We start from the raw sequence: 25711 nt of genomic DNA, 5'->3' as shown, positions 1-25711 counted from the left end.
AAAGAAAGAAAGAAAGAAAGAAAGAAAAGAAAAGAAAAAACACAATAAGCATTTTAGAGTTCCTTCTTTAAAATAAAAAGGTATTGAGGACTGACTGAATCTAAATATTGTTCAAACTAAGTCATTGGGAAAGAGTCTTAAAGGACACTTAGATTTTATTGAGATAATCCTATCCTACCCTACCCTAACATTTAAAATTTTAAAAGCTTTTTGATTCATCCTTATCATGAGAATATGATAAATGTTGAGAACCTAAAACCATGCCAAAAAACTTCTATACATCAAAGGACACAGAGTAAAAAGGCAACGTATGCAATAAGAGAAAATATCTGCAAATCATATATCTTATACGAGGTTATTACCCAGAAAAAAATATAAAGAACTCCTACAACTCGACAACAAAAAACCCGGTTAAAAAATGGACAAAGGTCTTGACAGATATTTCTCCAAAGATATACAAACGGCCAACAAGCATATTAAAAGATGCTTAATATCAATAATCACCAGAGAAATCAAAATCAAAACCAAAATGAGATACCACCTCACACCCATTAGTATCAAATCCAAACAAAACAGAAAATAAGTCTTGGCAAGAATGTAGACAAATTGGAATCCTTGTGCATTGCTGGTTGGAATGTAAAATAATTCAGCCCCTATGGAAAAGTGTATGGTGGTGCCTCAAAAAATTAAATATAGATTTACCACATGATCCAGCAATTCCACTTCGGTGTATGTACCCAAAAGAATTGAAAGCAGGGTCTCAAAGAGATATTTATATATCCATGTTCATAGCAGCATTAGTTACAATAGCCAAAAGGTGGAAACAACCCAAGTGTCCATCAAAAAATGAATGGATAAAATGTGGTATGTCCATATTATTCAGCCTTATAAAGGAAGGAAATTCTGACATATGCTACAGCATGGATAAACCTTGAGGATATTATATTAAGTGAAAGACACTAATTTCAAAGGACAAATATTTATGATTCCACTTACATATGAGGTATCTAGAGTAGTCAAATTCACAGAAGAGAAAAGAAACGGTGGTTGCTAGGGGCTGGAGGGAGAGGGATTGATAAGGAGTTGTTGTTTAAAGAGTAAGTAGTTTCAGTTTGAGAAGAAGAAAGTTCTGGAGCTTGGTTGCACAACAATGTGAATGTAGTTAACACTACTGAACTATATACTTAAAAATGGTTAAGACAGTAAATTTTATGTTGTGTATTTTATCACATTAAAAAAATTTCAAAACAATTCAAATTTGTTCCATGGCCACCTTTACTTAACTCTAAGTAGAACATCAAGCACAAATAACATTTAAAATGTAATCTTTTGAAGGGCAAAGGAAACACGGCCAAGTGAGAGACATCCTCAGATCTCTCTCCTTGAAATAACAATAAGCTGAACATCTAAAATTCAACAAAAAACACCCAAACTGCACACCAGCACGTCTGAGCATGGGATCTGTACATAAGAGCTACCACACATCTGAATCCCAGGTATTGGGCAATGGACTGGGAGAAATAAAGAAGATGTCTCTCGCAGCCACCAGAGCTCCCCGCAGGAAGAAGGGGAGGTGAGAAGGAGCGCAAGTTCCCTGAACATCCCTGCCTGGGATAGCTGTGAGCTCCCCATGGCCAGGTGGCTGCAAGGCCCAGTCATCAGAAAGCAGAGAAGCAGGACGAGACAGCGGAGGAACAACAGTTGATTTTTGCCGGCCGCAGTTGCAAAACCGAGGCTGAGCCGCAGCTCCCAACCCCCAATCCAGAGGGCGCCTCCCTCCCGTGCCCTGCGAGACGGATCACCGCAGAGCCACAGGGGAGTCTGAGCAAACGCTACCGAGACTGCCTCTGACACTGACAGGGACTGAAACTGAGGGTAGCGAGCGTGATTAAATATCCACGAGAAAATTTAAAAAGTGTTATTAAGACTTTATATAAAGCAGGGATCCAAGAGGCTTAGATGCCACCTACTAAAAACCAAAAGAAAAGTGCCTTCTTTGCAACAGGCAAAAGAGAGATCTTTATATAATAAATCTTCTTTCTGGAAAAACAGCAGAATACACTTCCATTAATGCCCAAGTGGAGAAATAGTCCATTAAACACCATGAACAACCAAGGTGACAAGGCATCTCAGAAAGAAAGAGAGAAATCTCCAGAAAATAAACTTACATAGACATAGAATTATGCGACTTCAATGACAGAGACTTCAGGATAGTACTTCTGAAAAAACTCAATGAGATACAAAACAACTCAAATCAACAATTTCAGGAATTGAAAAAACAACTAGATGAGCAGAGCAAGGAGATTGAAACCTCAAAAAGAACCAAACAGAACTTCTGGAGATGAAGAACACACTGCAAGAGTTAAAAAATGAAATAGTAAGCTTGGGAAACAGAGTCAACCAAATGGAGGAAAGGAGCAGTGATATCAAAGACAGAAATCTAGAAATAAATCAGAAGGAAGAAGAGAGAAACCGATGAATGAAAAATAATGAAAGAGAAATTCAAGAACTAGGTGTTACCATCAGGAGAGGAAACATAAGAATAAAGGGCATTATCAAAGGCAAGGAAAAAAAACAGGGATTAGATAGCATTTTCAGACAAATAGTGGATGAGAATTTCCCAAATCTAAGGAATGAGCTGGAGCTTGGAATTCAAGAAGTCAACAGAACACCCAATTATCTCAACCCAAAAAGGCTTTCACCAAGGCACATTGTATTAGTTATCAAAAATGAACGACAAAGACAGAATTCTCAGGGCAGCCAGAGAAAGACGATGGTAACTTATAAAGGAAAACCCATTAGATTATCATCAGACTTCTCAGGGCAAACCTTACAAGCCAGAAAGGAATGGAATCAAATATTTAAACTATTAAGTAAAAGGAACTACCAGCCTAGAATAATGTATCCGGTTAAGCTCTCCTTTAGATATGAAGGAGAAATTAAGACCTTTCCAGACATACAAAAATTGAGGGAAATCTCCACTATGAGGCCTGCACTATAGGAAATACTAAAAGGGGACGGCTCACCTCAAACAAAATAAAAAAAAAAAAAGCATAATTAGAAATAAAGTGACCAACAGACAAATAGAAGCAGAGGAGTGCAACCCTTACTAAGAATGGGGCATTATAAGCTTAAATAATAATAAGTGAATTGTTATAACAAGACAGTAATGAATGTTCAGCATACATAAGAACAAACTGAGATAACAATGACTGAAAAGCGAAGGATTCAAAGATCCAAATTCGCAAAGGAGAATGGAGATAAGGCACACACAGAGAAATATGGACAACTGTATATATATAACTATCCTTTACATATTCGTAATGGTAACCACGTGCCAAAGATTCAGAACCAAAGTATATAACATAAAATAAGAAGGACCAGAGGCAAAACCCACAAAAGCCAACCAAAATGAAGAAAACAGAAACACAAGGACAAGGAAGCAATGGAAACACCGAGCTACCAGAAAGCAAAAGATAAAATAGCTATAAGAAGACCCTCACATTTCAATAATCACCCTAAATGTAAATGGATTGAACTCACCAATAAAAAGGCACAGAGTTGCAGAGTGGATCAAAAAACAAAACCCAACCATATGCTGCTTCCAGGAGACACATCTCAGCTCCGAAGACAAATACAGACTCAAAGTGAAAGGGTGGAAAATGATATTTCAAGCAAATGGCATTCAGAGAAAAGCGGGAGAAGCAGTACTAATATCAGATGAAATAGACTTCAAAATAAAAAAGGTAAAGAAAGATACTGAGGGACACATCATAATAATAAAGGGAACCATGTACCAAGAAGACATAACACTTATTAATATCCATGCTCCCAATCAGGGAGCCCCGAAATATGTACAGCAATTATTAACAGAAATAAAGGGAGAAACAGACCAAAACACTATCGTAGTAGGGGACCTAAATACCCCACTGTCGGATATAGACAGATCATTTAAACAGAAAATCAATAAGGAAATAACGTCCTAAAATGACACATTAGACAAACTGGACATAATTGACATTTACAGAGCCTTCCATCCCAAAACAGCTGCTTATACATTCTTCTCTAGTACACATGGAACATTCTCAAGAATCGACCACATACTGGGACACAGAAATAGCCTCAACAAATATAAGAGGGTTGAAATCATACTAACCATATTCTCTGATCATAATGCTTTGAAACTAGAATTCACCTGCAGAAAGAAATCAGGAAGAACCACAAATACATGGAGATTAAACAACATGCTACTGAAGAATAACTAGGTCAGAGCAAAAATAAAAGGGAGATCAAGAGATACATAGAAACAAATGATAATGATAGTACAACATATCAAAATTTTTAGGACACGGCAAAAGTGGTCATAAGAGGAAAGTTCACATCATAACAGGCCTATCTCCCAAAACAAGAACGAACCCAAATAAACAACCTAACACTTCATTTTAAAAAACTAGAAAACAAAGAACAAATGAAGCCTAAAGTTAGCAGAAGGAAAGAAATAATCAAAATTAGAGCAGAAGTAAATGAAATTGAAAACAAAAAAATGACAGAAAAAATAAATGCGACAAAGAGCTGGTTCTTTGAGATGGTTAATAAAATTGACAAAGCCCTGGCTAGACTCACTAAATAAAGAAAAAAGAGAAAGGACACAAATAAAAAAAATCAGGGATGAAAGAGGGGAAATTACGACTGACATCGCAGAAATACAAAGGACCATACAAGAATACTACGAAAAAGTAAATAACACCATATTTAATAACCTAGAAGAGACAGACCAGTACTTAAAAAAATACAATCTTCTTAGACTGAATCAAGAGGAACTGGAAAATCTAAATAGACCGATCAGCAGTATGGAAATTGAAACGATCATCAAAAGCCTACCAAAAAGTAAAAGCCCATGATCAGATGGCTCCACCAAACATGCAAAGAAGATTTAATACCTATTCTCCTCAAACTCTTCCAAAAAATCGAACAGGAAGCAATACTTCCCAACTCATTTTATGAGGCTAATATTACTCTGATATCAAAACCTGGTAAAGATAACACAAAAAAAGAAAACTACGGACCAATATCTCTCACGAACACAGACGCAAAAATCCTAAATAAGATACTAGCGAACTGAACACAGCAACATATTAAAAAGATTATACACCACGATCAAGTGGGCTTCATCCCAGAAGCACAGGGATGGTTCAACATATGCAAATTGATTAATGAGATACACCACATAAACAAATTTAAAAATAAGAATCACATGATCTTATCAATAAATGCACAAAAGGCTCTCGACAAGATACAGTATCCATTCATGATCGAAACACTTCACAAAATCGGTATCGAAGAAAAGTACCTTAACATAATAAAGGCCATCTATGACAAACCCTCAGCCAACATTATACTTAATGTTGAAAAACTAAAAATCTTCTAAGATCAGGAACAAGGCAAGGCTGTCCACTATTGCCACTCTTATTCAATATAACACTGGAGGTCCTAGTGAGTGCAATCAGACAAGAGAAAGATACAAAAGGCATCTAAATAGGAAACGAAGAAGTCAAACTGTCACTATTTGCAGATGACATTATTCTCTATACAGAAAACCCTAAAGACTCCATAAGAACACTACTACAAACAATAAGCAAATACAGTAAAGTCTTTGGATACAAAATCAACGTTCAAAAATCCATAGTGTTCCTATCCTCTAATAACAAAGTGTTAGAAAAAAAAGTGGAAAAATAATTCCTTTTGCAATTGCAACAAAAAGAATAAAATATCTAGGAATAAATTTAACAAAACAAGTGAAGGACCTATATAATGAAAACTATAAGACCCTATTAAAAGAAATCGAAGAAGGTACAAAGAAATAAAAAGATATTCTGTATTCTTGGATTGGAAGAATCGGCATAGTTAAAATGACCATATTACCTAAAGCATTATACAGATTTAATGCAATCCCCATCAAAATCTCACCAGCATTTTTTAAAGAAATGGAACAAAAAAATCATCAGATTTGTATGGAAGCACAAAAGACCCCAAATTGCCAAAGCCATTCTGAGAAAAAAGAAAGAGGCTGGAAGCATCACTCTGCCCGACTTCAAATTATACTACAAAGCGACAGTAATCAAAACGGCATGGTATTGGCAGCAAAACAGACATACAGACCAGTGAAACAGAATCGAGAGTCCAGAAGTAAACTCATATTCATATGAGCAAATACTTTTCAACAAAAAAGCCAAAAACATACAGTGGAGAAAGGAAAGCCTCTTCAATAAATGGTGCTGGGAAAACTGTAAAACCACCTGCAAAAGAATGAAACTACACTGTTATCTATTACCACACACCAAAATTAATTCAAAATGGATTAAGGACCTGAATATAAGACCTGAAACAATAAAATGCATAGAAGAAAACACAGGAACTATAAACTCAAGGACCTTGGACTTAAAGAGGATTTTATGAATTTGACCTCAAAAGCAAGGGAAGTAAAAGCTAAAATAAATGAATGGGGCTACAGCAAACTAAAAAGCTTCTGCTCAGCAAAAGAAATCGTAATGAGGTAAAGAGAGAATAATCTGAATGGGAAAATATATTTGCAAGCAACACCTCTGATAAGGGCCTAATATCCAAAATATACAAAGAACTCATACGACTCAATAACAAAAAAACCCAAATGATCCAATCAAAAACTGGGCAGAGGATCTGAACAGACACTTCTCCCTAGAGGACATACAAATGGCCAACAACTATATGAAAAGATGCTCAAAATCACTAGCTATTACGGAAATGAAATCAAAACCACAATGAGATACCATCTCACACCTGTTGGAATAGCTATAGTCAACAGGACAAGTGTTAACAAACATTGGAGAGGATGGAGAGAGAAAAGAACCCTCATACACTGCTGGTGGGACTGCAAATTGGTACAGCCACTATGTAAAACAGTATGGAGGTTCCTCAAAAAACTAAAAATTGATCTACCATATGACCCAACGATCTCTCTACTGGGTATTTACCCCAAAGACTTGAAAACCCATATTCAAAAAGATTTGCATACTGATGTTCATAGCAGCATTATTCACATTGGCCAGGATATGGAAGCAATCAAAGTGTCCTATGATAGATGATTGGATAAAGCTGTGGTACATATATACAATGGAATATTACTCAGCCATAAGAAGAGATGAAATACTGCCATTTGCGACAGCATGGATGGACCTCGAGATAATCACGCTAAGCGAAATAAGCCAGACAGAAAAAGTTGAAAATCAAATGCTATCACTTATATGTGAGATATAAACCCAAAAGCAACAAATGAACAGGACAAACAAACAGAGACTCATGGACATGGACTATAGGCCAGTGGTTACCAGAGGACTATAGACTAGTTGTTACTAGTGGAGTTGGCGGGGTGGAGGTAGACAAGATAAAGGGGTCAAATACAGGGTTTAGGGGGAGGGTGAAGTGGGTAAAGGGGATCGAATATATGGTAGCTGGGCAAAACTGGACTTTGAGTGGTAAACACACAATAGAATATACAGATGTCAAATGATGATGTATGCCTGAAAATTATATAATTGTATTAACCAATGTTACCCTAATAAACTTAATTAAAAATTTAAAAATAAATAACCAATTAAAAAAATAAATAGATAGGTAGGTAGGTAAATGAATGAATGAATGAATGAATGAATGAAACGGAATCTTTTTAAGACCCTAGCCTAGGAATGCATCATCTTACAGAGGAAAATGGTTTCCTAAAAAAAGACAGGCTGCTTCCAATGAAGGTAGAAATGGTCAAGATGCCAAAATGTTTTAGAGGAATGAGCATATGTCTATTATATAATACTATATAACATAGAAATATTTAGAAATTAACACAAAAATATTTTATTATCTTCACTGACAGCTTTTAAAAAAATTTCAATCTCAACAAGACTTCAAATCAGGTAAAGGTGAAGAGCTCTAAGACTGGCTAGTCATCTGTAGATGGCAGTAGAAGCATTGTTTCATGTCAAAGCAGCTTTGCAATGTCAATCAGTATAGAAAAACTAGATAACATACATGAGCAATCTAAAACTATTTCATGCTCAATTAATTGTATAAGTTCTTCTACATTAAATAAATAATATGTACTGACTTCTCTGATACAACAAATATTTATCTGGCCCAAACCCCAGAGCATCTACTTGACTAATCCTAATCTATCTCTTGTCTTTCTTCTGCTAGATATGTCTTTGTGATCATATCTACTCAGAAACATTAGGCATTTTTTTTTTTTTGGACATAGTTTTCTTTCTTGTAGAAAAATAAACACAAATACTAGTCAAATCAATAGGCCTCTTTACTGAGGGCCTGCTGTGTGTGAAGCACTATGCTAGATACACTGAAATATGTGGTGAAGATATATGTGCTGGGTCCTTGTTAACAAGATTGACACAGAATGCAAAGAATAGTATGAGAGATGAGAGTACAATCAAGGGATGGATAACAATACAACCGTAAAAGAGAGATGTCACAGATACCTCTAACTCCTAGTTGTAAACACCTATGATTACTGATCCTAAATAAAGAATGGCATTAATGTTGGAAGAATAAATCCTGTACGAGGGGCAGGATGAAGCAGCCCAAGTGTCTGTATCCCTCTGTCCAAACATGCACATCCTCAAGCTGCCCTGTAGGTCTCCGAGGGTGGTACTATAAATACTTCCTTCTCTTTTCTGTTATGAATCTAGACTGTGTGGCTTGCTGATGGCAAGAGGCTGTATGGACCCAAAGTCATAAACTTCTCATAAAGAATGTCCATATGAAAAGTACTAGCAATAAGAAGATAACATCATTGCAAAAATCAACTGATTTGTCACTGGTGCTAAATTAATTTTTAAGCACAAGAAGGAGAGTTCTGGTAAACAGCTCTTCTGAGTAACCCCGATCAGTGCAGTTTTATTACCAAGGAAACATAAAGCCTGCACATTTTGTATATCTTCCTCTGCCGACTGATTATAATGTCTCCAAGAAGTTCTCTACCACCAAAAATGACAGCTCTCCTGGGAGAGTTGTGGGATATCAAGTGACTAAGAGTGGGCAATCTCTCAGGTTTAGGAACTGGGCAGCCTTGGACCCAGCCCATTCTCACAGTTGCAATTCCTGCTTGCCATATCTAAAAATAATGGTTAAAGGAAAAAGTTAAAAATAGATGGCAAATTAGCTGAAATAATCTAATATTCTACTAGAAATAGATAAATGTCTAAATAATAAAATCAAGTATGTTAAAATGAATGAGTTGACTTAAAGATAAATTAAATAAGATAAAAACATACATGCTAAAAAACAAGAACTAAAAGACATGAAAGGAGGGCAAAGGCCAGGACCTAATGGGACACCCTCAGAGCTCTGGGTACTGTGAGTTTAGAGTAGGCCCTAAACACCAATACACATAGTCAATTAGAAATGAATCCTGGGGTGAGTTTTTACCAAATGAATCCTGAATACATGAAGGTTTCCAGGCAGAAGATTTGAGGGCACAGAGTCTCACGTCCTATTCTGTATTTCTCATCTCCAGTCCTACAAAAATTCAGAGGAAGACACAGATAAAATAATGGGAAGAGTTGTTTTGAAATGCACAGTGCCGAAGGTGGGAGGCCCTTTCCGGAAGCCTCACGCAACTCCCCGTTTCCTCCAGTTGGGGGTAGTGATGAACAGAGCAGACTTTTTGAAAAAGATAATTCAGGTCATTAGTTAGCGGCACAGGCAGGGCTTCTACACTGTCATCCACTCCAGTCTGAAAATTCCCAGGAGAAAATTGAACTATGCTGTGAAGATAAAAAGGGAACAGTTCAAGCAGGAGAGAGACAAAGAGAGAGACAAATAATATATGGTATCTAAAGCATGTACTACACAAGCTCTGAGGAATGCGATGATTCATAGGAAAGAGCTGAGACTCAAGGTGTTTTTAAAAAATTACTCAAGCTTATAAGAAGTAGAGATATACTCAAACCCAGTTTTTGCCAATTCAAAGCCCAAGCTTTTTTTTTTTTTTAAACCTTTGTGAATATAAAATGTAACACACATACAGAAAAGTACAGCACCCTGGAAAATCCATTTGCTTCTTCTCCCTTCTCCACCCAGCTCTGTCCCAGAGGCTGAGGGTATACACTCCACGCAAAGGCTCAAAGGCCCCCTAACTTTTGCTGAGTCCACTAATGGGAGCCTCAGAAGAGGTTTCGGGAGGAGCCTGAGGCCAGGGTACTTATTCCCCTGGTTCCTTCCTACAAGGTTACCTCAGGCTGATGTCCTTCAACAGAAAGTACCAGTTTCAAAGGCATTTGACTCTCTAGGGGTCCCTCCCTCCAGGTCTGGTAACCTCCCCTTCCTTGATCTCTGTAGGCCTAACTTACAGGGGGTGCAACAAGGTAAGAGGCCACCAAAGGTCCCCTTCCTGTCACAGGTTCCATTCTTTTGTCATTAGACCATTATAAATAAGCCCTCCTTGAATTATTCTAAGTATGCCATCTGTTTTCTATTGAGACCCTTATGGATACAAGGACGAAACAAAAATATACAGCTTAATAAATTATCACAGAACAAATACTAGAGTAATTGGTACGTAGGTCAATAGACAGAACTTGTTAGCATCCTGGAAGTTCTCCCAGTGTCCCCTCCTTACTGTTACATGCTCCTGCAAACCACTAAAAAGTTTTATCACCTGAGCATAAATCCTTAAGCATTCTGTTTGGTCTGCTTTTGAAATTCACATATTGGAATCATACAATATGAATTCCTTTATGTCTTGTCTTTTCCATTTAACACTATAGACACAAGATTCACCATATTGTTGCATGTGCCTACTATATGATTCATTTTGACTGGGAAAAGCACTAATTGTCTACACCACAACTGATTTATCTATTCTACAGCTGTTGAATAATTGTGTTGTTCTTAATTTGGAGTTACTGGAAATAATAACTATGAACGTTCTAATCTATGTCTCCTGGTACATAGGAACATACATTTGTATCTAGGAGTGGAATTTTAATCATAGGATATATGTATATTCATTTTAGTACTTAATATTCAACTGTTTTCCAAATTTAAACACTCCACCAACGATGCACAAGAGTTTCTAGTTGCTCTATACCCTCACCGATATTCATCTTGTCAGTCTTTTTCACTGTAGGCATTTAGATGAGCGGGTAATAATATCTTATCATGGTTTTAGTTTTTGTTTCCATGATTACTTATGAGATTGAACATACTTACATGTTTACCAGCCACTGGGATATACTCATTTTTGAGTGCTTAGAAATTTTTGGCCCATTGAATGGCAGAGATCTTCCTAAGCCGCAGAATTAAATTTACAGGCTGACAGAACCCAGGTACAAAACCTTTCCTTGGGAGTATCAACTTGTTAGTGAGAAAGAGGGAAAAGAAAGGATGGTCTATTCCCTCAGGAGACTTTTTGCTACAGATCAAATACTATGCTGATGATTCTCTACTAAGTAGGACCAACTTCAACAAAAATTACTAAAACACAACACAACCTTACAATCTGAGAATCATGAATAAATATTCCTGGGTTACACCACCCATACTACTATTGTGTCCTCAACATACTTTGCTGTCAGCATGAAGATTAAATTCGACCACGCATGTAAAGCACTTAAACCCCTGCTTGATGATTATCTCTGATTATCTCTGATAATACAGGTATGGGTAATAGCAGGGATTAAAAAAAAAACACTAAGAAACTATTTTTAAAACAATCACCTTCTGTAAACAGTTCTTCTGAGTAACATGTATAGACATGTAGTTACTCTTTAGTATACAAATGTCTGTATACTAAAATTCTCAATCACACACACACTAGTATACAGATTTGTATTTAAGTAATTCAATAACATCTCTTGTTCCTTTATGAATCCTGACTCTCCACAACATTTCTTTCTTCTAAACTGCTACTTCCTCATATTTTTTAGGTATTTTTCCCTGTACACTTATGTCCATATGTATATACCATCTCCTTTAACTGTGAGATCAGAATCTGCAAGAGGTAGCCATGTGTATCAAAATAACCAGAGAGTTCTCCTCAGTCATTTGTCCTGGAGACTCTGGCTCTCCAGTCAGGTAGTGAAATGTCACACTGCAAGCTCTTGGCCTGAGGTCCTGCAGGATTTCAGTGGGTACAAGACTGATTTCACTGCCAGGTAGAAGCCTTCTCCTAAGATCCTGTGAGTGAGAGAATCTTTAACATCTTTTAGGGAATCCTACTTTCGTTGCTGATTTCGATCTATTTTAACTAAAATTATCTATCACTTTGGTTTTCTGGGTTCAACTTGTTTGTTGTAAGTAACTGTCTGTCTACACATCTATAAAAATTAAAGGTAAGTAATTGATTGTCTACACATCTATAAAAATTTAAAACTGCACAAAAATTGCCCAGAAAAAGAAATTTGGGAATTGCTAAATTTATTATACAATTTAGGATGTCAAGTGGAGTGGAGGTTCATATTAATTTGGCTGTAAGATAATAAGTTGTTGGAATTTTTTTAAAAAACAGATTTAGGCAAAGGGCATCTCCGTCTTCTTTATCTAGAAACCATTATTCAACATATCTCTCCCTTAAAAAATAAAAAAGCAGTAAGTTTAGATACCAGTTTGAAAAAGAGAGGAGTGAGGGACAAGATTTTATAACATAAAGTGGGAGACCTTACGGGCTAAATGATAACTCTCACCCTAGTTCGGAGCACTCCTCATTTCCCTCATCCCTTCTTCTTTCTGGAGATTGGCTGTCTACCAACCACTATGAATTTATGTGTTGCCAGCCACCTGTGCTGGGTTCCCTCATAACGATACCCATTGAGGAACTGGGATAAGCTCCCATTACACTTGCTGTGGTAAAGAAAAATAGGTTAAGAATGGGAAATATAATTTTATCTGTGGCACAGGCCAATCTCTAATACGGGAGCATGTTTTGTAATGGGGATTTACTGTGTAAATCTATTAACTACATCATTTCTAATAATTATAAAATTGGCTTAACTTAACTATATTATATTCACTCAAACTGGGCTCAAGAGCTAAAATAAAAAAATCACTTAGGGCTTTTAACATCTAACCTGGAATTCAAAATGGAGCTTAAACAGATTATTTCATAATGCGAAGGGAACTCTGTAGACTCTGGGAATCCATAAAATCCCTCTTTTGTAAGGTGAAGAATTTCTTTCATATTCTCATATTCCAAAATAAAAGCAGCATGAATGCTTTTATGAACTTGAGTAAGGCAAGTTCTTCTATTTGAATAAAAATTCATTAGGTTTAAGTATTAAAGAAGCAAACTAGATACTAAAAAAGTTTACTTGCTGCCAAACGGTTTGGAGAAATTTTTTTTCGCTGTAATTCTTTTCCAGCATAAAGTTATTGTAAAGAGGAACACAGAGAGTGATGTTAAGTGCTATGAGGGTCATAGAGAGTAGGAGAGGGTGGTCCCTGCCTCCATGCTCCTTGCCTCAGTCTCTGCATCTGCTCTGTGGTTGGCAGGGCCCCGCACATAAGCTGGTCAAAGTATCCCTGATACTGACACCTGGCTCAGTAATTCATCTGTCCCTTCCTCAAGCTTCCATTTCTTCACCTACTTTTTCAGTCACACATTCAAGAAATATTTATTAAAAGCCTGTTATATACAACACATACCAACCCTGAAAGATCTCTGTTTACTGGAGGATAAAAGGCAAGTAGATATGTAATAATAACACAAACACATGCATTACAGGGGTAAGTACCAAGTGCTAAGGAAACTTACAGGGGTGAATAACCAATCCAGCTTCAGAGAGCAGAGAAAACTTCCTGGAGAAGGCATTATTTAAACTTAAACTATAAGTAGCAAATGGCCAAGCCAAGAGATGGGAGTACAGTGGTAAGGAATGTTACAGGTTGGAATAGCATGTGAAAGGCAAAGAAGAGCATATGCAGAAAGTCCCACACAGCTAAAATGAAGAGGAAGGTGGGAAGGTGAGAGCTGATCCACCCTCGAGCTGTGCCCATGGGGATTTCCTAACTTGCCCCTTGTTGCCTCTGAGAGACTGGCGAGTCAAAAAAACTAATCTCCCTGTGTACGATAAAGGACTCAAGTCTTAATAAGATATGCTTAATAAGATATGCCATCATTGTATCTGCAGATTTGAGCAGCACAGGGGATGCTAATCAATACTTAATTTTAGAAACCTTGCCACAGGCTATATGAAATTAAGGTAATGAAAAGACTGATCCACAGGTAAGAGGTTTCTAACTCCAGCTGAAATATCAAACTCCTATACTACATAGGAAACATAACTCTATGTATTAAAAAACTAATTACTGTAATTTATTCAGCAATGAATAAATCCTGTCTAGTGAATATATCAGTGTAATCACCTCATAACAAGAAGTTATTACAGCAGCTAGGGCAGAAACGGGAGGACACTGAGCTCAGCACCTGAAGAAGAGGGGCCTAGCTGTCTGGGCTCCTCAGCAAGTTGCCGGCCTTGCCGGGCCTTAAAACTTCATCTACACGAGAAACAGTTGCTTTAGTTGTTGCCAATGCCCCTAAACCCCATTATTCTGGCAGTTAGGTTATCACAATCAAAAGTAGTTAGTCACCAAAGGCAAGGATTCAAATAACTTTTACAAGTCACAGACTTACTACTGTTTTGTCTGCGGAAAAAAAGATTCAAAAAACAAATAGTTAATTTCGTGTGCCTTTTAAAAGCTGAAAAATCATGCATAACCAAATATAAAGATAATTAAAATTTTAGGACAAACAAATGAGAGTTTTTTTTAAGAAAAGAGAAAGTAAAAAAATTAATATAACTAGGCAGGCAATTATTAGGGTTGCTTACTTCCCTTTCCATTGGTTTCACTTCCCTTCTTGGGTTAAAATACTCCTAACATGTAAATTATTCCACTAAAGACTTTCAAAATCCTTTCTTAGCAATTGCAGGGATGTTTATACACAAGGAATTATTTCTAGATTCCCACATGACATAAAAGGGATATGAAGCACTGACTGGGGACTTAAAAAATAAAGCAAACCAAAGTGGGTAAATGTATATGCAAAGCAGAAGCAAATAATTGAGGGTTCCAATTTTAATCATTTTAGAAATGTTTTAACAGTAAAAAATGGATATTCTATGATTTTAGGAACTTTGTTGTAGCGGCTTAACTCTGTTTTCAAATGCCTAAGTGCCAGGTATTATGTTAACCACTTGGGATTTTTATTATGTTGACCCTTGGGATTTTTCTGGTTTATAGTGCTCACAATCCCATCAGAAGGGTATTATCTCTATTTTAATTGTATAGAAACTAAGTAGAAACAAAGGCTCAGAGTGGGTAGGTAACTAGACAAAGTCACACAGCTTAGAAAGTAAAGAAGCCATACTATGAAACCCATTCTAATCAATATCAAATATGATACTCTTTCAATAGATGATCCAGACTTGAAGTAAACAAAGTAAACAAATTGAAGACATTGTTGTATGATTCTCTTTAATATATGCCATCATTTCAAGTGGAGCTTATTCTGAGCATGACTTCATAAACAAATCATTTCTGAAAGAGAAAAACCACATCCAGGGTAAAGTCATAAGCTGAAAAAGCCTCATTTCAGAGAGTACTTCCTGAAAGAGGCAAAGCAACAATTACAGCCGAAAGAGTAATAACTCCTATACCCAGTATCATATTTGAAACAACTTTTAAAGCAACGGAAAAGCCTAAAACAAAAGAAATACAGCATTTCTTAAATATACCATTTCTAGAAAGAGCAATTTTAACACAAGAAACTCAAAGATATTTCTTTTACAGAACTGGGTATACTGAAAACACTGCTCTCTAATACAGCCTTTTGATGGACAGGAGGTAAGTCACATTTAATTAACTTCACAGATTATAAGAAGTAATGTTGTACTTACTAAATTTCAAAATCACTGTTTTATTTTAATAATATATTACTGAAACCATATTGGTGAAGGACTTTGAATTGGGTTATGCTGTCATCTTACTGCATTAATACAATTTTTTACTTATTTTCAACACTGTTTTACATTACTAGTAAATATAATTTTTCAACTTAAGGAAAATGTTGATATGATAAATCATAAGTGTATCTAAGAGTTGTCACTTGGTTTAAATTATATTGTTTCACGAAATGTACTTATAGGTTTTTAAGAAAAGACTATAATCATGGAATCAAAAACTTTTAAAATGCTGACTTGAAAGCCAATCACTTTTCAATATTTATCCAAAAATTTGCCTGTGTGTGCAGAGCACAACCTATACCAGCAATGCCTTTAAAACACATGCATCACACACGTTTTTTTCAACCTTAAGTAAATGAATACAAGTGTTGGCTACATAAAAGCAGGTCTGAGCCCAAAATGGGGAAAAAGACTTCCTCAAAAATGGTTTGTAAGTACAGAATTTATGTGGCAGAATTTGGGATAAGAACAGGTTGAAGAGTGTCCTAATATTAAAAGGGGCAAAAAATTTTTTTTCACTTACTTTACAATTGCTACTATTTAAAAATTCACTGAAAGTTAAAAATAAGAGTCAAACCTCCAAAATTTTTCTCCTTTGTATGATACTGGAGATTTGGTTTTTCTATGTAGTACTTTTCTTATTTGATAGAAATTAATAGTTTAGTCACACCAATATTTGGAAATATAATATTTTAATTAAAACAGGCTTTTAAATATGTAGAAATCTATTCCAAAATCATATTTAACCTAAATATTTGGCAAACAAGCTGTAGTCAGGTCAGGAAGTAAGGAAAGGAGATGAGAGGGAGGGGTGGGAGTGAAATAGGGGAAAAACAAACTCAAATTTTGTTTTTGTCCACAACAATTGCTCAAATTAATTTTAAATTATCAATAGCCCATGATGTCACTGACCAGAATGCTAGTCTCCCCCACAATTTTCACTAAAGAGAGATTTGGGGCTGAATTAGAGACAGACCACTCTGCAAATGACATTTTTGAAGGAAACTTTTCTTACACCTCCATATTTCAAGGGATGCCACAAGGTTCCATCTCTTTGTAGTGACTCTATTTTTAAAATCACTCTTGTTGGCATTGCATCATGGATAATAAAAGTTTCACTCTGAAACGGGGGTGGGGTGCTAATGATATTTATAATCACTAAACTCCTTTCTATTAGAAATGGACATTTTTTTGGCGATGGGAATTAGTTTCTGCATACACATAAAGTTATTGACTTCTTATTAATAACTGTCTGATATTCCTTTTAAAAATTTAGTTTGACAAATAAAACAACATTAAAGCTTCTGTATCTAGGTAGAGTGAGGGCATGAAATTTACTGTATTAACAATATCTTATTCTCAAGGTGGTGCTTTCTGTGTACCACTGCAGCAGTTGAAATCTGCTTCTAGGACAATGGTAAACACCATCTGGAAGACTCAGCGTTAGGCCCTCCCAACTGTGCATTAGGAACTAGCCCATCTGTTGTTCTAAGAGTCAAATTCTTGATCTGTAGAGCATGGCACAAGACACTGGTGGTGCTTTTAGACCTTTGATAATTTAGAGAGTACACAATACTATGAAGAAATGTTTACCACTTAAAAAAAAAAAGGTTTAATGGCCAACTAAGCAAGTCTTCATTGATAAATTAGAGAGTAGTTGCTGAGGAACACCTAGCAAAAGATTCTTTCTTTCACTCATCTATCAATTCAGCAAATATTTACTTCTTGAATATCTACGATTTACCCAATAAGCAATGGGGATATACCAGAAAAAAAGGAAAGTTCCTGAACTCAAATGAGAAGTACTGTGACTCTTCAGTAATTAACCAGTTATATGGTTCCTTTATTAGTTTTCTATTATATATTATATAGATGAAAATTCTATTTAATAAGTAAAAATTCATTATCTGATATTACTAATCTGGGTTAAGAAATATTTAAACAGAATGATGATGATAAAAAGGTGGCAAACTATACTGTAAGATTCAAAATTCAGAATGGCCTTTCCCTAGTTGGTCTCAATCAAAGAATGATTATTAAAGGTATAATTGCTACTCAATTTCACACTATCAGGGGAAAAACATAAAGAAAAGGTTATCCTTTGGGGGAGAAGAGAGGTAGGCAGGGAGAGATGCAAATAAATAAATTTGCCAGTGCATTATGATACACCATACCACTTTAACAGTTTAGTACATATTAGTAATAAGACCTAAGAAATGTTTTAATAAATACTAAAACATGTATCGACTTTACAATATAAAATACTCTCAAAATTAAAATCCACTGACATGTCAAATTGAGTATAAGAAAGTTAAACATTTATTTTTCAGCGGTGCATTTTATTTCTTCTATTCTTCTTGACTATTTTACAGTTTCTAAGTGTCATGCCCAGCAACAAGCTATAAGATGACCACCTCTCACAATCAAGCTCAACCTGGCTCTTCTAACAGCTCATATCCAGATGAATACAAAATTGCAGCCCTTGTCTTCTACAGCTGTATCTTCATAATTGGATTATTTGTTAACATCACTGCCTTGTGGGTTTTCAGTTGTACTACCAAGAAGAGAACCACTGTAACGATCTATATGATGAATGTGGCATTATTGGACTTGATATTTATAATGAGCTTACCCTTTCGAATGTTTTATTATGTGAAAGGTGAATGGCCTTTTGGAGAGTACTTCTGCCAGATTCTTGGGGCTCTCACAGTGTTTTATCCAAGTCTTGCACTATGGCTTCTTGCTTTTATTAGTGCTGACAGATACATGGCCATTGTGCAGCCGAAATATGCCAAAGAACTTAAAAAAACGTGCAAAGCCGTGCTGGCATGTGTGGGAGTATGGATAATGACCCTGACAACCACCATCCCACTCCTACTGCTCTATGAAGACCCAGATAAAGCCTCCACCCCTGCCACCTGCCTGAAGATTTCAGATATCATCCATTTAAAAGCTATTAACATGTTGAACTTCACTCGACTGATATTTTTTTTCTTGACTCCTCTGTTCATTATGATTGGGTGCTACTTGGTCATTATTCACAGTCTCCTTCATGGTAGGACATCTAAGCTGAAACCAAAAGTCAAAGAGAAATCTATAAGGATCATCGTCACTCTCATGGTGCAGGTGCTGGTCTGCTTTATGCCTTTCCACATCTGTTTTGCTTTCCTGATGTTGAATGGGGATGAGAATAGTTACAGCCCCTGGGGAGCCTTTACCACCTTCCTCATGAACCTCAGCACCTGTCTGGATGTGATTCTCTACTACATTGTTTCAAAACAATTTCAGGCTCGGGTCATTAGTGTCATGCTATACCGCAATTACCTTCGGAGTGTGCGCAGAAAAAGCTTCCGATCTGGTAGTTTACGGTCACTAAGCAACATAAATAGTGAAATGTTATAAATGATATAAAGTTTGTCTTCGATTTCTTTAAATCCACTTTACTAACTACTCTAGGGTCAGTGGATATTCTATATGATATTATCAAGTTCCTTCTCCCCTAAAAAAATAAACTTTGAAAACTCTTTTGTGGGATCTTATTATAGAGACATAATATTCTGAAATATTCTAATTATTTATTTTTAAAACCTGTATTGGACACTTTTACGAGGTATTGGGAGATCTGTGTTTCATATTCAAGACTTATCTAAATACATAGTTGACTTAGCTTTTTTTGATTTAATTCTATGTGCAAGTGAATCCTGATGTCAATCGAGTCAGTAGGCAAAAAAATCCAGTTACTGTTCCAAATAAGTTGATTCAAGTCTTTTTCATTTAGATGCAGCTCCCTTTGGTTTAATTAACACTCAGGACTGGTGGTCCAAATCCAACATTTTGTGTTCTAAACCAAACTCTCAGGATACCTACACTAACAATTATGTTCAACTCGTCACTGTCACTTGCTGCAGAGCATATTTAGTGGAAGCAAGCTCCTGATGGGGCCTGTAGAAGGCATGGCCATCGGCCCTCCCCTACTGAATTCATTTTCTTTTGGGAACAGACCACGGTCATTTAATAAACACTTACTAAGAGCCTACTATGCACCAGACTCTACTTAAGACCAATGGGGGAAATCTATCTTAAGATCCTATTTCTGCCCAATAATCCAAGTTCATTCCTATGACATGAGGTTTCTACTATACAGGAAATATCCTTCTCCAATATAAAGAATTTGTTCTTCCTAGTGATTAAATATCTCCTTACAAAAGAGATTGAATTTTTCCCCAGGTCATATGTCAGTATAAACAGTACTATCAGGGATCTTGCTATTTAATTTCCCCTAATAAACTAACAAACCAAGTGACTATAATTTGTTAAGCCCATATTCTAAATATTATGGAACTACACAATCACTTTCTAAAGGGATTTATAATCAAATCAATGCACTGGTTATAAATGGGTTTATGTAATTAACATAAGTAAATTTATATTCTTAAAAAAACACAGAGAAGCCTAACCATAAAACAGCATTTTAGTACTAGGAGATCCCTTAGATGATCTTCTGGTCTAATCTTTGTCTTAAATATAAAAGAACCTAAGGTTCAGAGCTTATGTGACTTGCTCAGCTAAAGAACCAGGATTAGAAACCAAATTCAGTTCTCTTTCTATTTCAATTACCATTTTTTTTAAATAATTTAATTTGAATAGTCAAGTGAGCGAGATACTTTCATAAACATCTTTAAATGAATAACTATTTCTAAAACAATGGAAATAACTCCTGCATATGATATGTAGCATTACATATATATGGTCATTGCCTACTCTTAAACTACACTGATTAATCTATTCTCTGAAATGGCTTTTCTTGATGAGAAGAGTTTAATTTGAGAGCACAAAACACAACAAAAGGCTTTGTTAACACAATGTCAACAAAGTAAAAATGTATGTCGTGGTTTTCACAATAATCTAAACAGTTAATTAAAAATAATTTTGTTCCATGTTACAATCAGATTCATTTAAACATGCTATGTCAAAACTCGAAATTCCACTTTTCTGGAGGAGTTTGATTCTGGGAAACAATGTAACATTCACATGTAAAATGAAAAAATAACAGGTATATAAGGACAAATGTGTGATAGGCATGGGTCACTAGAAGCACCTAATACATAAAGCTTTTAATAATGGAGTTATTTTTATTTTTAAAACCTAATAATTACATTTTCTAAATTTCAAATAACGGTCATCAGAATCTATCAGATGCCAGGTATAATTTCTATGTGAAGCACTAGAAAAAGAGATGAACAGGTCTATGGTTCAAAGACCTTAGCTTACAGTCTTATGGGGCTATACTGTAATCAAGGCTATCCCTGCAACATGACTGAATATAAGGCAATGAGTACATTAAGTAAAACTAGTTCTCAAAGAGCTGATAGGGTGGCATAGAAGCCCCAGATAATGATAATGATAATGATAATGCAATGTAATAAATGCTAATAAGGATCTTAATAAATTTGTTGGAATACAAATAAAAAGACAATTAACACTACCAAAGGGTGACAGGGTACAGAAAGAAAAGCAAATAGGTATAATAATACAAATACACAACATGTTAAGAAAGCTGAATGACTGATGGGGGAGTGGCTTGAAACACGGGATTGGGATCAGATTTGAGGGCTTTGAAGGGAAAGAAGAAAACCAATATATGGGGGTGGGAGGTTGCTACTGCTAGGATATTCACATACATTTAGTTCTCTCCACTGCTCCATGAAGTATAAAGTATGATTCTCAATTTACGTATGAGGGTCATCTATAAACTGAGCTCAGGAAATGGAACTTGAGAGAAGTAACTTGCTCAAGATTACAAACTAGTAATATATGGCAGAGCTGGAATCTCAATTCTGGTCTATCGGATGGAAAAACCATTCCCACTATTCTAGACTGCCTTAATATCATCTTGGGAGAATTTGATTTTGATTCTGAAAAAAATGAGGATTCAAATGTTTTTAAAAGAAAGACCGGCATGGTTAAATTTGTATTTTAGAAAGATAACTTCTGATAACATTGCATGGAATGCTTTAAATTTATAGGAAGACTAGTTAGAGAATTACAGCAAAAATCTAGGAAAAGATTAGAGTTTAAATTGAGATAATGACAGAAGCAGAGAAGATGGGATAAACAAATGATTTATACAGGACTTCGAATTATTAAGACTTGGTGCCCTAATGCAATGATAAGAAAAGGGAAAGATTTCCACCTTGAGAGACTGAGTAGCTAGAAATGCCATTAACTAAAATAAGGAGTACAGAAGGAAGAGGGGATGAGAGCACAGAAAGAGAGATCAGAAGAAATGAGAGCTTCTGAATATGATAATTTTTTTTTGAGACTTATAAGTCATTAGGAAATATGACTCTATAAAGATCAGGAAAGTAACACAAATTGGAAATAGAGAGTTGGGAAACAAACAGCAGATGCTAACTGTAGCTGAAGTCATGGGAGTGAACAAGATAACCCAGAAAAAGCACTTGAAATAAGCTTAGAAAAGAGCTGCAGACAGTAAATAAGGTCAAAAAGGACCAGGAGAGGGTAGTGTGCTAGAACTCAATGAAGCAGGTTATTTCATGAAATAGTGAAAGACCAAAAGCATTTAATGTGCTATTGAAAGGTAAAATAAGTTGAAAAAAAGCCACTGGCTTTAGAAATTAGTTGAATAATGGTGATCTTTACAAGAGAAGTTTTAAAAGTGATAACATTAAAAAAAAAAAAGAAGGGAGAGAAATAAGAAGTGGAGAATTATAGAGAGCAGATAAATTTGGCATTGATAGGTAAGAAAAAGGTAAAAAGATGTTAGGTGAAAAACACTGCAAGTTATAAAGCATGTTGACTAAAAAAAGGGAGGAATTTTGAAGCTTTGCTACCGTCCAATAAAAGATATATTTACAAAATGCAAAGTTTCTTTATTGAAATAAAGATTTATGTTCTAAGTAGTCTCGTGTTTGAGAAAGTTTCAAGATGCTAAGAAGTCATACAGTAATGTTTCATGATTTGAAAAGGAAAGACAAATATTCAGGTGATGGCTGAATTAACATTTATATTGTCTTTCAGAAGGGCATCCTATAACTCAATTTACTCAAGTTTGCAACATCTGCTACAAGCTAAGATTTAAATAGGTAAATGCTTTATTGCCTTAAGAATGAGTAAAAATATTCCTACCAACTCAAAACTGTATCAATTTTTTTATATGTACCAGTTAATAGGATTCTATAAAAAAATGTCACTCATGTAAAGAAATAACTGTCATTCAACTCAATGCACAATAAAAAAAAAAGACAAGGGGATAATGTAAACAAGAGTTAAAAGCTGTTATTACTCATCCCCAAAATTTATTCTAAGACAAACACACATTACACATATATACCCCTCCATAACTCAGTAGGCCTTATAGACCAAAAAGAATTGACCTGAATGAGAAATATTTGGGAAAAACTAATGATTTAGTAATGCTGCTGCTTTTCTGAATCAACAAAGAATCATTCCTGATGACTACACAATTTTCCACAATAGCAGAATGGTCAACTAAACTTCTCAATCTCAATACAATTACAACCTGTGGAACTCAACAAAAACTGCATTAAAATTATGACAAAGAATTTTATGTCTCCATTCAAATATTATTCAGACTCATACATTATCAAAACACTTAAAGGTCAACACTCATTCCAACCATAATTCAGTAAATCCCATAAAGGGCAGCTATACTGTAAATACTAACAATGTAATTATGAAAGCTATTAGATCACTAACCATATTTTTAAAATAGAGAACCAAAGTGAATTTGAATCAAGATACATACAATTGTCTCAAAAACACAAATTCAAAATTAAAATAAGGTTGAAGCTAATACACATAGAAGTTTAAATATCTGGTTTCTTTATTTCAAAGTGTCTCTCAAATACAGTCTCAGATACTTAATTCAGAGATGCTTTAAGTTCACTTATATGTGCTAACAACTCTGCTCCTAGATACTAGATATTTCATAGACTTATACATGTTTTTTTGTTTTGTTTTTAAAGATTAACACAATATGAAAGCATATATAATCTGAGTTAGGTTGGTGGCTGCAGGTTAGCTACATTGTAATCTACATACTGACTTTATCTTTGGTGGAAGTATATAAAAAATATCAATTTTAAAAAACATCATTTTTCATGCCAATTAGTAGTTGATAGATGGTCATGGGGATGGAGAGCATGGCATAGGGAATGTAGTCAGCAGTAATAGCTATGTGTAGAGCCAGAGGAGTGATAAAGTAATTGGAGATTGTTTCATAAACTATATAAATGTCTAACCAATGTATTGTATATTTAAAACTAATAATAAATTAAAATAAAATGCTAAAAAAAAAAATTCTTCAGAAACTTCACATTTTTGTTTCCTAATCTAATCTAAATTTTGTATTTTTGTGCTTAGTTCACAAAATTTCAAAGACAAAATTTCATTATAAAAATACACAACATTAATTATACTCTTCAGAAACAGAACAGGAAATTCATTAAAAATTATCTAAAATATAGGATTTCAAAGGTAAAAAAAGAAATGAGTGTAAAATAAATTGTTTCAAGAACATAATGAAAATGTAAGTATAGTTTGGATTTTTATACATAAAACAATTTTGCTATATCTAAAAGGTTAAAAGATTCTTTTTCTGACTTTCGTGTACAATAATGCTTTAAGTTAAATTTAAGTAGTTGTAAATTAAGCTAATCTTTGAGAGCTACTTACAATCCAGAAGGCAAGTTCCTGGATGCAGTGATACCAAAGGAATACCACACAGCTTCAACGAGGATGCAGTCAACCAAGGCTGACAAAACCCAGGAACCCAGCAAAAAGGACTAAAATTAAACAGGAAGTATATTATATAGAGGAGTCTTCTAAAAATAAACCTTTATTTAGTTAGAACAATCTCAGATATATATATATATTTTAAGTTTGTTTTTATTAGAATAAACTTTTCAAAATAAGGGAGTAATACTATACTTTATTGGTCAAATTCATTAACTTCCATAATTTCTAAGAATGTTGAAGAAAAGATATAGCATGATTTATGTTTAACAAGTAACACAAAAACCAATTAACCAAAAAAGTGACTAAAATTTCATTAAAGTCAAAATCCTAATTAAAATTTTTATTACCTACTCAGACCTGATATTATCTATTATCATCCTTATTTTATTATGCTAGTGGCTTAAATTTAAAATTTTTCTTTGGTTAAAATCAATGTTCCAATTCAGACACAGGACCATGTAATTAAGAGATAATTGTTAATAACAAAATAAAACTATTTAAATATAAGAATAACAAAAAAAAATGTTTCTCTATAACTTAATAGCAAAAGGGAAATACATAAAAACTTACTGCAAATTTTCTGCTTCCGTATCTTCTTTCAAATATCCTAAAATTATAAATAAGCAGACTACTGCAGAAAGTATCTTTCAAATCAAGGCAAATTATTCTTCCACATATCAGCCTCCAAATCTAGATAGGGATTTTAAAAAGAACAATAAATAAGAGTAAGGTTTGTTCAGGTAGCTTCCTCAGCAAGTTTATTACATTTACTTTATACTGTTTATTTTTTTAAACTCTAATTTAAGCACAATAATTATGCACACAGAAAAGGAAAACTACATATGCGTTTTCTCTAAGAAATGAGCTAAACTCTCTCATATTAAAAATTCCTTCCATGTAACAGCACAAAGGGTACTTAAATTTTTTTT

General features: G+C 34.9%; 2 protein-coding genes across 4 annotated transcripts in view; one reads left to right on the top strand and one right to left on the bottom strand.

Annotated features, from left to right (window-relative positions):
• Nucleotides 1-25711, bottom strand: part of UBAC2 (UBA domain containing 2) — a 158353-nt gene that overhangs the window by 105104 nt on the left and 27538 nt on the right. For all 3 annotated transcript variants that reach the window (XM_039849446.1, XM_039849445.1, XM_039849444.1), the window contains exons 3-4: nucleotides 25353-25472; nucleotides 24720-24829 (exon numbers count right to left, since the gene is read on the bottom strand). In XM_039849446.1, the coding sequence (XP_039705380.1) occupies nucleotides 24720-24829; nucleotides 25353-25472 (230 nt within the window). The remainder of the gene's footprint in view (nucleotides 1-24719; nucleotides 24830-25352; nucleotides 25473-25711) is intronic.
• Nucleotides 15647-19725, top strand: GPR18 (G protein-coupled receptor 18). The gene is made up of 2 exons (XM_039849447.1): nucleotides 15647-15882; nucleotides 18374-19725. The coding sequence occupies exon 2, from the start codon at nucleotides 18408-18410 to the stop codon at nucleotides 19401-19403; it is 996 nt and encodes a 331-aa protein (XP_039705381.1). The 5' UTR covers nucleotides 15647-15882; nucleotides 18374-18407; the 3' UTR covers nucleotides 19404-19725.

Source organism: Pteropus medius, unplaced genomic scaffold (genome assembly GCF_902729225.1).
Source record: "Pteropus medius unplaced genomic scaffold, Ma_sr-lr_union100, whole genome shotgun sequence".
NCBI classification, from domain to species: Eukaryota; Metazoa; Chordata; class Mammalia; order Chiroptera; family Pteropodidae; genus Pteropus; species Pteropus medius.
This window is presented reverse-complemented; position numbering and strand designations above follow the sequence as displayed.